Genomic DNA, 13321 nt, shown 5'->3' on the forward strand with positions numbered 1-13321 from the left:
CAGAAGGTTTACGGGGACCAAGCTTTATATTTAAAAAAAAAACAAAATTGATTGGCACAAAATGTTCAGAGGAACCAGACAACGCGTTCAAGATAAAGAGCGTCCCGGTAGACCATCCACATCAACCTGACTGGCAACACGTGAAATAAACGAGAAAATGGTACTATCTTCCATATATCTAGTATTGTAGTACTTAATGTTTTCGTGTTCCACATAGTGCACATTGTTATTGTCTTTTGCGAATTGAATTGCATCCAACTCTTTATTAAACTGGATGTAAACAACATTATTTGTCTTATTGCATTAAAGTAAATGCACACGTTTAATGTCAAGATGCATTTGCTCTTTAAGCAAACCTTCAAGTTATCGTATCGAAGGTCGAATTTTGCACGATATTGTCAAAAACACAATTACCGAGACAAGCTCAGACACATAATTACGGGTCATGAGACTTAGAATTATGACTACGATCCGGAAACAACCTGAAAGAAGAAACAACTGTGCTAATAGTGAGGCAAGACCGGTGAATTTTGCCAAGGCCGTTCAAAAATCAAGTTCATGCTGACTGTTTGCTCTTCTGTTGACTGTGAATTCCTCCCGCTCGGCCAAACTGGCAAAAAGGAATGCCTCATTTTCTCACGTCACAAGACACCAGAAATATATAATAACAACGACTGGTTTTTGCACCACGCGGTTATTCGCCGCTTCACATTGCATTATGAGAGTTTTTCGCTAAAAATTCAATAAACATCGTTCCACAACCACCACAATCGCTTGATTTGGCTCCGTGTAACTTTCTCCAAAGTCCGTTTGGCTTAAACTCTAAAGGTCACTTCGGTAACCGAGTTCTGAGTCGAATCGAAGAAGGTGCTGAAGGTTATACCGGAGGAAGACGACAATTCGGCATGCTTTGTCAAGAGCAGATTACTTTGAAGAGAATGAAATTGATTTTGAAGAATAAATGAAGTTTTTTCATTTTATAATCATATTCCGGGTGTTTTTCCGACACAGTAGTATAACTCCGATTCTTTCATAAGTTCAAAAGTTTTGTTCCAGTCCGCAACTAAAAAATTGCTTTCCAATACATCAGTTTCATTCTTTCTTCATTCTCCATTCGGCGTGGTTGTACGAAATCCACCTTCTTTCCTAGTTTTTGTTTTTGTCATGAATACAACTTGTATTACTATGGGGCGCATTTTCAAAATTTACCCTGTACAGGAAATACCTTTTGTTCTATTTAACGTAGCAATATAATAACTCAAAATTGAAGTTTTATTAAATGTTTGGTATGAACAAGCATTAAGGAGAAATGAAGTCCAAAAAAATGTTCGAGACATAACCGCAAGATTGACGTAGGACTGCTGTCGACAAGGAGCAGATCACTTTTAAAAGACATTTATTTTGTATAAACTATCCATTTCAAGTAAAATCTCATTATATGCTCTGGATTCTGAAAAAACCGAAGGTCATCATTTCTACAACTTTCAACACAGTTGACAAAGTTGACAGTTTCCACGAGCAAAATTTCGAACAAATCGGTTGCCTCTCGTTTGGCGAACGGCGCACAAAGTAAATCTGCCACATACTTGTGTGCACCGAGTCGTGGCACCCATGAAATTGGGCGTCGTGTGGATTAGTGACGACACTTATTCTGGTTGAAAATCGATTTTATAAAATCAAATTAATGTATTAATGGCCGAGGGGCCCTGAAATCTCCCGAAATCGAAAGCATATAATTATTTAGAATGTCTCCGACATGTGTTACAGAAATAACAAGACAGTAAACGTAATGAAATGTAATACAATATCAGTTCCAGTGGAAAAGTTTAAAGTGTATGTTAAAAACCGCCGTAAAAGGCACACCGGAAAATTAGGTACATTGCTTTTTAATATTTGGGCCCCTCCTGAAATGAAATCCTGGGTACGGGCCTGATATGAGGAAACCTTATTAATTCCTTGTTTGATTCTATGCAGAGACACTGAAAATGGTTTGGAACTAAATGATTTGATCGTAATTGTTGATTATAACACTATCATTAATGGCCCCTAGAACTGTCTATTTGTATATGTATTCTCTCCATTGTGTTCATACTTTTAAGAATTTTCCGCACTGCGAACGGAGCGAACAATGAACATAATAGCTCAAAGGTTCAAAAGAATGGTTCTAACGAATACAAAAATACTAATGAATAGAATTTTGTATAATGTTCCACATAGTTGTCCACTTTTCGTTTTCTTTTCCTCCAATGCAATCGACCAGAATCTGTATGACGCAATTGCTCTTGTTTTGAAACGAAACCGGCTTTTCGAAAGAACCACGACACATCTGTTCGCATTGCCGACTAATTCCAAACTAAACCAATTTTTATTAGGAGCTTTCTTTTTACGGAACTTCGTTTGTAGCTTTTTCACAAATGGGCGGTCCCAATGACCACAAAAATAGCAACATATAGAATTTTGATGTCGATTATTTCATTCCGGATTAGCATACTTCATTGAAATAAATTATCAAAATGTAGAATCATTGAAATAAATTATTACACAGTGAAAAGAGCACGAAGCTAATCAAATTATTCTAGATTTGCGCTAAACTGATGATTTTTACCTTCGGTTTGCAAAGAAAGTAACCTTAATAACACATGGATCAATAAGTCCCGAGACTAACAATGGAAACATCATTTTTTTTGCAAAATTTTTATTTATTCATCAACATAATCACCTTTTAGGGTGATACAATGGTTCCAACGTTTTACCAATTTTTCAATACCATGTTTATAAAAAAATTTATCTTTTGCTTCAAAATAAGCTTCAGCTCAGCGATGACCTCCTCATTTAAGCCAAATCTTTTTCTCTGGAGTATTTTTTAAGATCAGCAAAGAGCCAGTAGTTACTGGGGGCTAAATCTGGCAAGTATGGAGGGTGAGAAAGCAGATCAAAGTCCAATTCATTCAATTTCGCCATTGTTTTCATCGACTTGTGGCAGGGTGCATTTTGTTCCATCGAAAGCAATCGCGGCACCCACTTGGAAAAAACCTTTTTCATGCTCAATTTTTCATGAAGGATAGTGATTACACTTCCATATGATATCTGTGTCATCTCAGCAATCTCACGGAGCTTCACTTTACGATCTTCCATTGTAATTTTTGTCACTTCACTCACATTTTCCGGTGTAACGGCTTCCACAGGTCTACCCGAGCGTTCCGCGTCATTTGTGTCGGTACGACCACGTTAAAACTCGGCGAACCACCGACAAATCGTTGCTTTGGATGGACAACACAACACGAAACTCGTTTTTTTCATTTTTTAAACAAACTACAAAACGACTTTACTCCAACCTCGATAACTCAGCTGTTTCTAGTCGGATCGACTTAAAATTTTGACCCGTTTCAAGCAAAGGTTAGTACTCTAGAAAGACGTGGTTACTGGTTTACTACGAGCGCCATCTCTGCTTTAGTCTCGGGACTTATTGATCCATGTGTTAGTTCTTTAGATAACATTTAGAGCATAGTAAATAGAGACGTCCTACGTCAAAATTAATAGGATGACATCATTTGCCCTACTGGGATCGGCTAGTGAAAATATAGGTCGATTCTAATAATTTTTTCAATAGTATGCTATAGAAATATTGAAACGACGTTTCCATACATGTTTAAGTTAAATGTTTCCGAATCGATTGATAGTTAAATTATATAAATCCATCTACAGATCACTGAGTTATTATCGTTCAGAATTATGACAAAAATCATATTTCTAATTTTCAATTAACACCCGGCCACGTAAAGTGAAGAGTAAAGCATTTTTAATGCCAAAATAAACGTTTTCAGAACCATCGGGTTCGATTTTTCCGAATTTCATCAGAATTTCACCGGTAATTTACAACCCAGCATCTTTTTTAAAACAGTCAAATATCACGTCCTCTGAAAATCGGTCGCAGAAATTTACCGAACTTTCAGTCTAAATAAAAAAAAAGTTGCGCCTAACGATCAGCATTCCAATGGTATTCTGTGATGTGTTGATTCTATAAAGAGCTACAGATCGCAAACAAAACTCGGTTTACAGCACAGCCCTCTCCCTAACATTTCTTACCCGTTCTTAAGTTATTTAATCGATATTCCCCAGAATTTGCAAAATGCACCGCTTGGTGCAGAGACAATGAGCATAATATTTTGAAACGTTCGCAACGGCCTATCGTGAAATATGTCTTAATCACATATTGGGACCGAATTAGGAAAACATGAATCGGAGTCCAAACTATAACACATGGATCAATAAGTCCCGAGACTAAAGCAAAGATGGCGCTCGTAGTAAACCAGTAACCACGTCTTTCTAGAGTACTAACCTTTGCTTGAAACGGGTCAAAATTTTAAGTCGATCCGACCAGAAACAGCTGAGTTATCGAGGTTGGAGTAAAGTCGTTTTGTAGTTTGTTTAATAAATGAAAAAAAAAAACACACCGTTACACCGGAAAACGTGAGTGAAGTGACAAAAATTATAATGAAAGATCGTAAAGTGAAGCTTCGTGAGATTGCTGAGATGACACAGATATCATATGGAAGTGTATTTACTATCCTTCATGAAAAATTGAGCATGAAAAATGTTTTTTCCAAGTGGGTGCCGCGATTGCTGCAATGCACCCTGCCACAAGTCGATGAAAACAATGGCGAAATTGAACGAATTGGGCTTTGATCTGCTTCCCCACCCCCCCCCCCCCCCCATACTCGCCAGATTTAGCCCCCAGTGACTACTGGCTCTTTGCTGATCTTAAAAAAATACTCCAGGGAAAAAGATTTGGCTCAAATGAGGAGATCATCGCTGAAACTGAAGCTTATTTTGGAGCGAAAGATAATTTTTTTATTAACATGGTATTGAAAAATTGGAAAAACGTTGGAACCACTGTATCACCCTAAAAGGTGATTATGTTGATGAATAAAAAAAAATTTTGCAAAAAAAATGATGTTTCCATTGTTAGTCTCGGGACTTATTGATCCATGTGTTAGTTATCATAATAATACGTTGTTTGGCAGTATCTTTGAAATTTGTTACGCTTACGTTTACTAGAGACCGAGAAGGTCTGACAATTAGTGAATCGATACTAAAATAAAAACCGTTGAATCTCTTCGAATTAAAATGAACATTTTGAACGAACTTGTATTACATATAATTATATATTTAGTATTTATTTAAAGATAAATCGAAAACATATTCCTAAACTTCGTCTCTGTGTAATACTATTCATTTCACTTCAATTTAACCGTCAATGAGTAATAAGCATCCGAGATAAGCTCACAGTGATGCGTTACTAGGTCAGTGTACTGATAACAAGGAAAACACTATAATGCTATAAGAAAAGCGCATCTACTAAGTGACTCACAAATGATGTGCTTTCGACCTTTGACTTCATGAACGATTTGGTATTTCATAATTGCATAAATAAGCTATAAAAATCCGAACACATATAACACCACTGTTTTCCTGGAATTTGACCTTAACCTACTGGCTCTCCGTTTCCTCGTTATCTTCCGGTTGCTCCGTGACTGGAGCTGGATCTTCTGGCTGTTCTGAATTCACTTCGTCGTTGATCTCCGCCGGTTCATTCGCTGTTTCGTTTTCATTGATTTCCGTGGTAGTACCCTGACCAACAGCATCATCCGATGAGTTTGAAGTGTCAGGATCAGCGTTGCCTACCACTGCTCCCGTTGGAACCAGTATCGCCTGCCCAGATGGTAAATATTGAACCGATAGACCGGAGAGTGCCTGAACGTGTACAGTTGCCAGTGGTGGTTGAATCACGGACGCAGGAGCAACAGCCTGGTAGGCTTTTCCTTCAGCGGTGCTGAAAACGTAGTTTCCTCCCAACTGCTGCACGTTGACAACTGGTGGAATATCCTTGTCCGGCGCACGAACCCACCAAGACGCGAACGGAACCCAAGGGTACACAGCGCCGTGGATCACCGTAGTGAATGCCACCATCGTAACTAGTGTCAAAAGCTGATGCATTTTTGCGTAACCGTTATTGAATGACACACAAAACAATTAAAACCGATGCGATCGCGACTGACAGAGCACTTTTAGAGCAAGTGCTCGTCAAATAGAATTGTGGTCTATTTATAAGCCACAATAACACTGACCTAAATGGAGGTTGCGAATGATCCAGAACAACTTCCAGATTCAGCTGTAATATATTACTCTAGTGCAGTTTGTATTGTCGGTTGCAACCGCAAATGTGCAGGAATCGATATTGATACGCATAGAAGTAAACAGGTGAAATTGAAACTGTCTGAGAAATTTACAGGTTTACAGCATCATTTCTTGGATTTTGAAATCTCAATCTAAATCTTTTGTAACATGTTTCATTTTACTTACCACCTTACTGTTTCTATTACCGGTGACGTAAAATGAGGGTACTCGATTCTAATGAAACTGGAACGATTATCCAAACACTTCAGTTCTTAATGTATACACGCATACAGAGGAAGCAGCATCGCCTCAGACGTATTAATTGCTCTATCGCAATTCAAATACACCCAAACCTCCATTTACGTAACTTATATATGTATATATGTATTAATATACGTGCACATGTGTGCACATATTTGTATTTCTTAGTACATATAAATATTGTTCAAGTAAAAGCGATTATTTATATGTATAAATATATACACATATATGCAGACGAGTGAGTGTGTAAGCATACATACATACATATATAAGGTTCGTAAAAAGAGGTTTGGGTGTAGTCGGGATTTGTATCGTTTTCCATTCAGCCGAATCCAGTTATAGTGAAACCACGCGTTCCAGAAACTGAAACTCGTTTTGCGTTCTAATGATTTATATGCAATGACCGCAGAACGTGACATTGCTACCGGATCGTAACAGCTTAGATAACTTCATTAAGACGGTTCTGTTTTCGTTAATAATCGTCTGCGAAGTCTGTTGAAACAGAACGGTCAAATGTCACAAAGGAATGTAATGCCAAGCCTTTGTTATTTCTTTAGGTAGAGTTCGAAAATACAAATCAAATAAATGTGTCAATAAAAATTGGAAGGTGTTGAACGCAATTAACGCTCAACTACCTCTTTTTAGTAATGCATCAGATTGCATCGTACTGTCTAACCAACTATTATCAAAACGATTTAACAAGATTCAACATGTCATATTTCTAGGCAACAGAAAACGAGAACGAGAAAGGTGGACATTTTTAACATTCATCACATCACTGTAGCCGTGAGTCGAATTCGGACAATATCCAATGGCAAACCAATACCATGAGATCATTTATTCCAATGTAAGTACATATGTGAAAATCGTTTCACCCAGCTCTATGACGGGATTATTTTGACCACTACTTCCGGTGCATCAAAGAAATGGATTAGCCAGAGGGAGTTCATTTTGCCATCCAATGAGATCAGTCAATTCAAAAAGTAATTATACCAGTTCTAATGATCTCATCATATTTATGTTACTTGACGGATTGAAATTTTCACCATTCAACTTTAAGTAAGTTGAGTGACATTATTTCTCCCACACATTCGCATAAATATAGGTACGATACAATAACATTGTATCGTCTTGACGAATTGAGTCGAATGGTATTTAACACTCGACCCCCAAAGCCTCGGTTCGAAAGTCGATTTATACAGTGATCACATAGCCTTTCTATATGCGAAAAGTAAGCTAAGATTTGTTACAATCTCATATATCCAGTTTCGTAGTAAATTCCTCAAAAAAACTGTGTAAATTTTAAATTTAATACATGTTGAAAGCAAAAGGCTCATTACCGTCACCACTCAGCTAATTCGCCTTAACTTCATAAAATTTTCCATTTAGCTCTGGAACCATTTGTTCTTTTGTGATTTACTGATTTTGTTCAAACTCAAAGATTGGAACAATTGTAGTATTCGAATTTTTTATCTTGTCATTTGAATCACACGTGAATTCAATCGAAATGCAGCAAAAACACTTACGATATTAACCTACACGAAAACAAATATAGTGTGATGGCAATACAGCACCCAAACTAGTGATGATCGCGGGACATCTGTAAGTATTCGCCAGGCTGATCAAAGGGATCGATGTTTTGAAAAAGTTATATTTCCATAACTCGACGCTTGATGCCAAACCTAGCCCAGTTTCCACCCTAACTACTGACAAGCAACTGTCCACTAAGACAGAAGTAAACATTGAAAAAGTGTTTACTTTTTTCGAAAACAAAATTGACGGCGTGCAAACAAATATTAATGAAATAAAAAGTATCGACCCACCATGCAGCTTATCATCGAAAGAATTTTTGGACGACATCAAAGCACTGTGCAATGAAGCAATAATGAAGAAAGAGCAAGTCCCTCAAGCTCATCCATGTATTGCTGAAGAAATGGGAATCAGTGCCCAGTATGCTAAACCTTCGGAAGAAAAAGCTGACTCGAAAGTCACGTCAGGCTGGCGCTTCATCGGCAGCAAAAAAATATGGAAATGCGACTGGAGCGAGTATGACAAAAAACAGCGCACTCGACGACTGCAAGAAAAACAAGCAGAAAAAGCAAACCTCAGACGAAAACATCGGAAGCGGAAACAGCAAAATAATAAAAATTACAGTATACGCAGTAAAAACAACAACTACACCAACAACAGCAAACACGACAACAACAACAACAACAACAACAGCAGCAACAACAACAACAACAACAACAACAACAACGACAATAATGTGCACTACAACAGCAACTTGAACACTAATAGTAACAATACCTGCCACAACAATAACAATAATGTGTCATTACAATATACCTTACCCTTGGACAAAGACTTACTAGCAGCTGCACGGGATCAATTCTCCGGGAATCCAGGTGCAGATATTGCCTCAAAATTCATAAATTTTCAAAAAGGTGAAACAATCAACCCTTACAAAGGAACAAGAAGTATTCAAAACAACACTACTCCGGTCTTAGGAAGTAATGACATCGAAGTTGCACCATCCACTAACTATATGAACACATCTTCAATATCACAGAACATAAATACGTCTTATTTATGTCCAATTGTACGTCTTACTTCACAATCTGCAAATGGCGACGAACGCTTCTTAAAAGCAAGGCTTCGTGACCCGAAAATAATGCACGTCGTCCGTCTGTATTTGTCATACATGAAAAATCAACAACCTACAGTATGCATCGAGGGTATGACACCAACTAGTATAAAAATGCTATTAGCATCAGAAGGCCTTCCAACAACACCTGACCACCTTCTACGAATCTTCATCGAAGTGCATCAGGAATATGGAATGAAACCTAAGGAAGCGCAGGCCGACCTGGACTCTTATGGGAAATTTTTGACAAGTGAACGTACCCGCCGACTCCAACTAATCCGGGAAGCCGAACACAATTTTACAAGGCCGAATTTTCGGAAATAACGACGCCCTTTGACGAAGGAATAGAAACAGGAATTAGTAATGTAAGTATTCCAGAATTCTCAAAAACTTCTTCGCTTCACAGACAAAATGTGACTGAAATTTTGGTCTATTGCCAAAATTTCAACCGCATGAAAAGCCCGGCCAAAATGAAAGAAATTCACCAAAATTTAATAACCTCCTCTTTCGACGTAATCCTTGGAACTGAAAGCAGCTGGGATGAAAGTGTAAGAAGCGAAGAAGTATTTGGAAATAATTTTAACGTATTTCGGCACGACCGAAATTTATCTCTCTGTCAGAAAAAATCTGGAGGTGGAGTCCTTATAGCCATTAACTCTTGCTTTACTTCTGAAGAAATTATTACTCCTAAATATAAAGAATTTGAGCATGTATGGGCCAAAGTCTCAATATTGGGAGAAGAACATATTTACTGCTCTGTCTACTTCCCACCCGAAAATGCGAACAAATTCTCTTTTGAATTATTCTTTCAATCTTTAGACACAATTATTTCGAATATGGAACCTGAAGTAAAGCTTCATATTTTTGGCGACTTCAATCAACGTAATGCGGACTTCATTTCTGACATTGAAAATGAATCAATCTTACTTCCAGTCGTAGGAGAAAACGAAACATTGCACTACTTTTTCGACAAAATTTCTAATTTTGGCCTACATCAAGTAAACTCCGTAAAAAATCAACAAAACGCATATTTAGACCTTCTTTTCACAAATTGCACAGAAGACTTTTGTGTGAATGCATCAAACCTGCCATTATGGAAAAATGAAGCATTTCACACCGCAATTGAATATTCATTATTTACACACAATGCATCCCTTCCCTACGACTTGGAATATGAGGAAGTGCCGGAATACAATAAAATTGACTTTGAAGTAGTCAAGTGTAGACTAAGTATAATAAATTGGCGGAACATACTGAGTACAGAAGGAAATGTCGACGTCGAAGTAAACAAATTTTATCACATTATAAACAAAATATTAGCCGAAACTTTGCCTATGAAAAGAAGAAGAAAAAATCATAACAGCAAATTACCTGTATGGTTCAATTCACAACTAAAACATTTGAAAAATAGGAAACAAAAAGCACACAAAACTTACAAACAAGAAAAAAGTGACGCTCATCTTCAAAATTACTTAAATCTATGCAATCAACTTAAAATAGCCATTAACACAGCACATGAAGAATATAACCGCAAAATTGAAAACGAAATAAAGACTTGCCCTAAGAACTTTTTTAACTACACAAAAAAAAGCGTGAAAAGTGTTTGTTTGATGAAACTATCCTAGGTCAGTTTCAGTTTTGCCAAGCGAAAACGACATTAGTTTGTGAAAATCTATAGATAAATCGAAGTAAGCTCCATTTATAATTTTTTAATTGCTGTTTCCAGTAGTCCAGCAACCGGAAGCGGGTAAAGCCGATATGAGTTTGTTTGGCCTACAGCTATCCAGATCCTCAAATTAGAATGTGTTACTACTGTGGACAAAAAGATTTTTTTGTTAAGTTGGTATGACTGTCAGTGTCACGTCGAAATATTCATTAGTGTTTAGTGTACGTCTGTCTTTCTGAAGTATTAAAAGTGCAATAGGCGACTTTTACAATGAGTGAAATTATTCAACAAAATAGTTCCATTAAATGTTGTGTGCGGAATCGAATTTCTGGTCCCGAAACGTTCAGAATGTTGCAAAAGGCCTTTGGTGATAATTGTATGTCGCGAGCAATTCGTATCGCAACCACCGTATTCGCCTATCGTTCCGCAACCACCGTTCCGCAACCACCGTATTCGCCTGATTTAGCTCCGTGTGACTTCTGGCTATTCAGCAAACTGAAGCGACCGCTCTGGCGAAACTGTTTAGAGTCAATTGAAGACATCAAACGTGAATCGTTATGCGCATTGAATACTGGTCCTTATTACCGGTATCAGTACACTTATTATCGGTATCACTTCACGGTTAAAATCGAGCAAAGTGAATTTAGGTCCTTATTACGGAAGCCGCTGCAGAGACAAAGTAATTTCTTGGATGAACTTGATGTCATTATGAACATCACGCCACCAACATTTTGTCGAAACAAAATCGTTTTTTTTCACTACAGTGATCGCTTCACTATGCGTAATAGGTAAAATCAAGTGAAGTCACATGTAAGTGAAGTAAATGTGAAAGTGGGAGTGAGAACGGTAATAAGAGCCACTATTCCGGAAAATGACTTTAATAACTGTTTTGATGGGTGGAAAAAACGTAGCAAAACGGCCGGGGAATCATAAATAAAGGATTTTTTAAATTATGAACCAAGTCTTACTAGTATTTGCCCACACTAGTATGAATGAATTTCGAAGAATCTGATTCTTCTTCATAAAAACACATTTTCGAAAATGAAACATTTGTAAATGAAATTCGGGACATGACATTTCTATGACATCCTGAGCTCTTCCATTCCAAACTAAGATTTTGTAAATCGGCCCAGCCATCTCCGAGAAAAATTAGTGTATAAGTCTACAAAATCTTTCACGTGAATCTTCGTTCGTTGAAATCGGCCTGGCTCTCTTTGAGAGAGGCAATTGAACAAAAATGTTACATAACATTAAATAAAGAAAACACTTACATACGCACATAGACATTTTGCTATCTCTACCAAATGATTCGAATGGTATAGTACATTTGGCCCTCCTTTGGGTCATGGTTCAGTAGTTAGTTTTCTTCTTCTTCTTCTTCTTCTCATCCTTCTTCTTCTTCTTCTTGTTCTGGTTGGCGTCACCTCACTTGAGATGATGCCGATTTGATGGCACAGCAACTTAGGTTATATTACCAGTTAATTTTCGTTTATGTCCAATGGACTTATTTTTCACTGGACTACAATCTTGCTGTGTGGCTACGTCGAGTCGTCAAAGTACGGATGAAAATCCTTTCTTTCTTGCGAAATACTCGAATTTTCTCCGGACTAACACGATACAACGTGCTCACCCGTTGAGAGATTCACCGGAAGTCAAATTATAACTTCACAATTTCACTTTTCCGGAGTTTTCCGTTTGTTTTTAGATTGGTATTTGAAAGAAAGTTTCATTGCATTGAAAACATATTCTTTTATGGCAACAAAATTTATAGCAACGATTTTTTTTCGCCTGCATTCATTTCGTAAACGCTGGATCTGTAACGAGTGATTTAGGCGCATAACTGGCTCAGTGCGTTACATTATTTGAATGATGGGCAAAGATGCCAGGAAACCCGATTTTTTGGCAATAGGAAATAATGCACTTGTATGTCGAAAAACTTTTTGTAAATAAATAATTATTATCAGTGATATTTGGTATCGATCGATGAATTGTTATTAGTTAATATCACAGCAAAACACTACGAACATTTCCGAAGGCATAATTCATCACACGATGTACTTTAGCGGAATGAAATACAATGAGATCTTAATGTTTTTTCATGCGGTTTTATACGCGGATTTCCGAAGTTACGCGTTTTTTTTACACGGATCTTTGAAGTTACGCTGTTTTTCTTAAGCGAATTTTTGTGTGTTATACTCTCTGACACTCACTGATTACACCAGATCTCGAAGTTTTATGTATTTTTAAGATATTTAAGATATCAAAAACAATTTTGATTTCGGAAAATCTCAGTCTACTTTAAAAAAATTGTTTTTGAAATTATCTGGACACTTCATGCATTTCTAAGACATTTGGCACAAAACAATTCATCGTATTGCGGTTTTTACGTGAATTTTAGAAGTTACGCGGTTTTACGAAGTTACGCGTGAATTTTAGCGTAGTTTTTTACGTAAACGTCGTTTTTTACGGCTCGTGTAAAAAAAGACTCCAGTGTAATTGTTACGAATGATATTTACATAAACTATTGATGTTCTAAGCCAGCTTCAAGAAAAAACGACGCCAGTGTAATCAGT

General features: G+C 37.2%; 1 protein-coding gene across 1 annotated transcript; it reads right to left on the reverse strand.

Moving 5' to 3' along the window:
* Positions 1–5146: 5146 nt before the first annotated feature.
* Positions 5147–6089, reverse strand: LOC131425381 (uncharacterized). The gene has a single exon (XM_058587221.1). The coding sequence runs from the start codon at positions 5995–5997 to the stop codon at positions 5491–5493; it is 507 nt and encodes a 168-aa protein (XP_058443204.1). The 5' UTR covers positions 5998–6089; the 3' UTR covers positions 5147–5490.
* Between the last annotated feature and the right edge of the window lie 7232 nt (positions 6090–13321).

The sequence above is a fragment of the Malaya genurostris genome, chromosome 1 (genome assembly GCF_030247185.1).
Source record: "Malaya genurostris strain Urasoe2022 chromosome 1, Malgen_1.1, whole genome shotgun sequence".
Classification (NCBI taxonomy): Eukaryota; Metazoa; Arthropoda; class Insecta; order Diptera; family Culicidae; genus Malaya; species Malaya genurostris.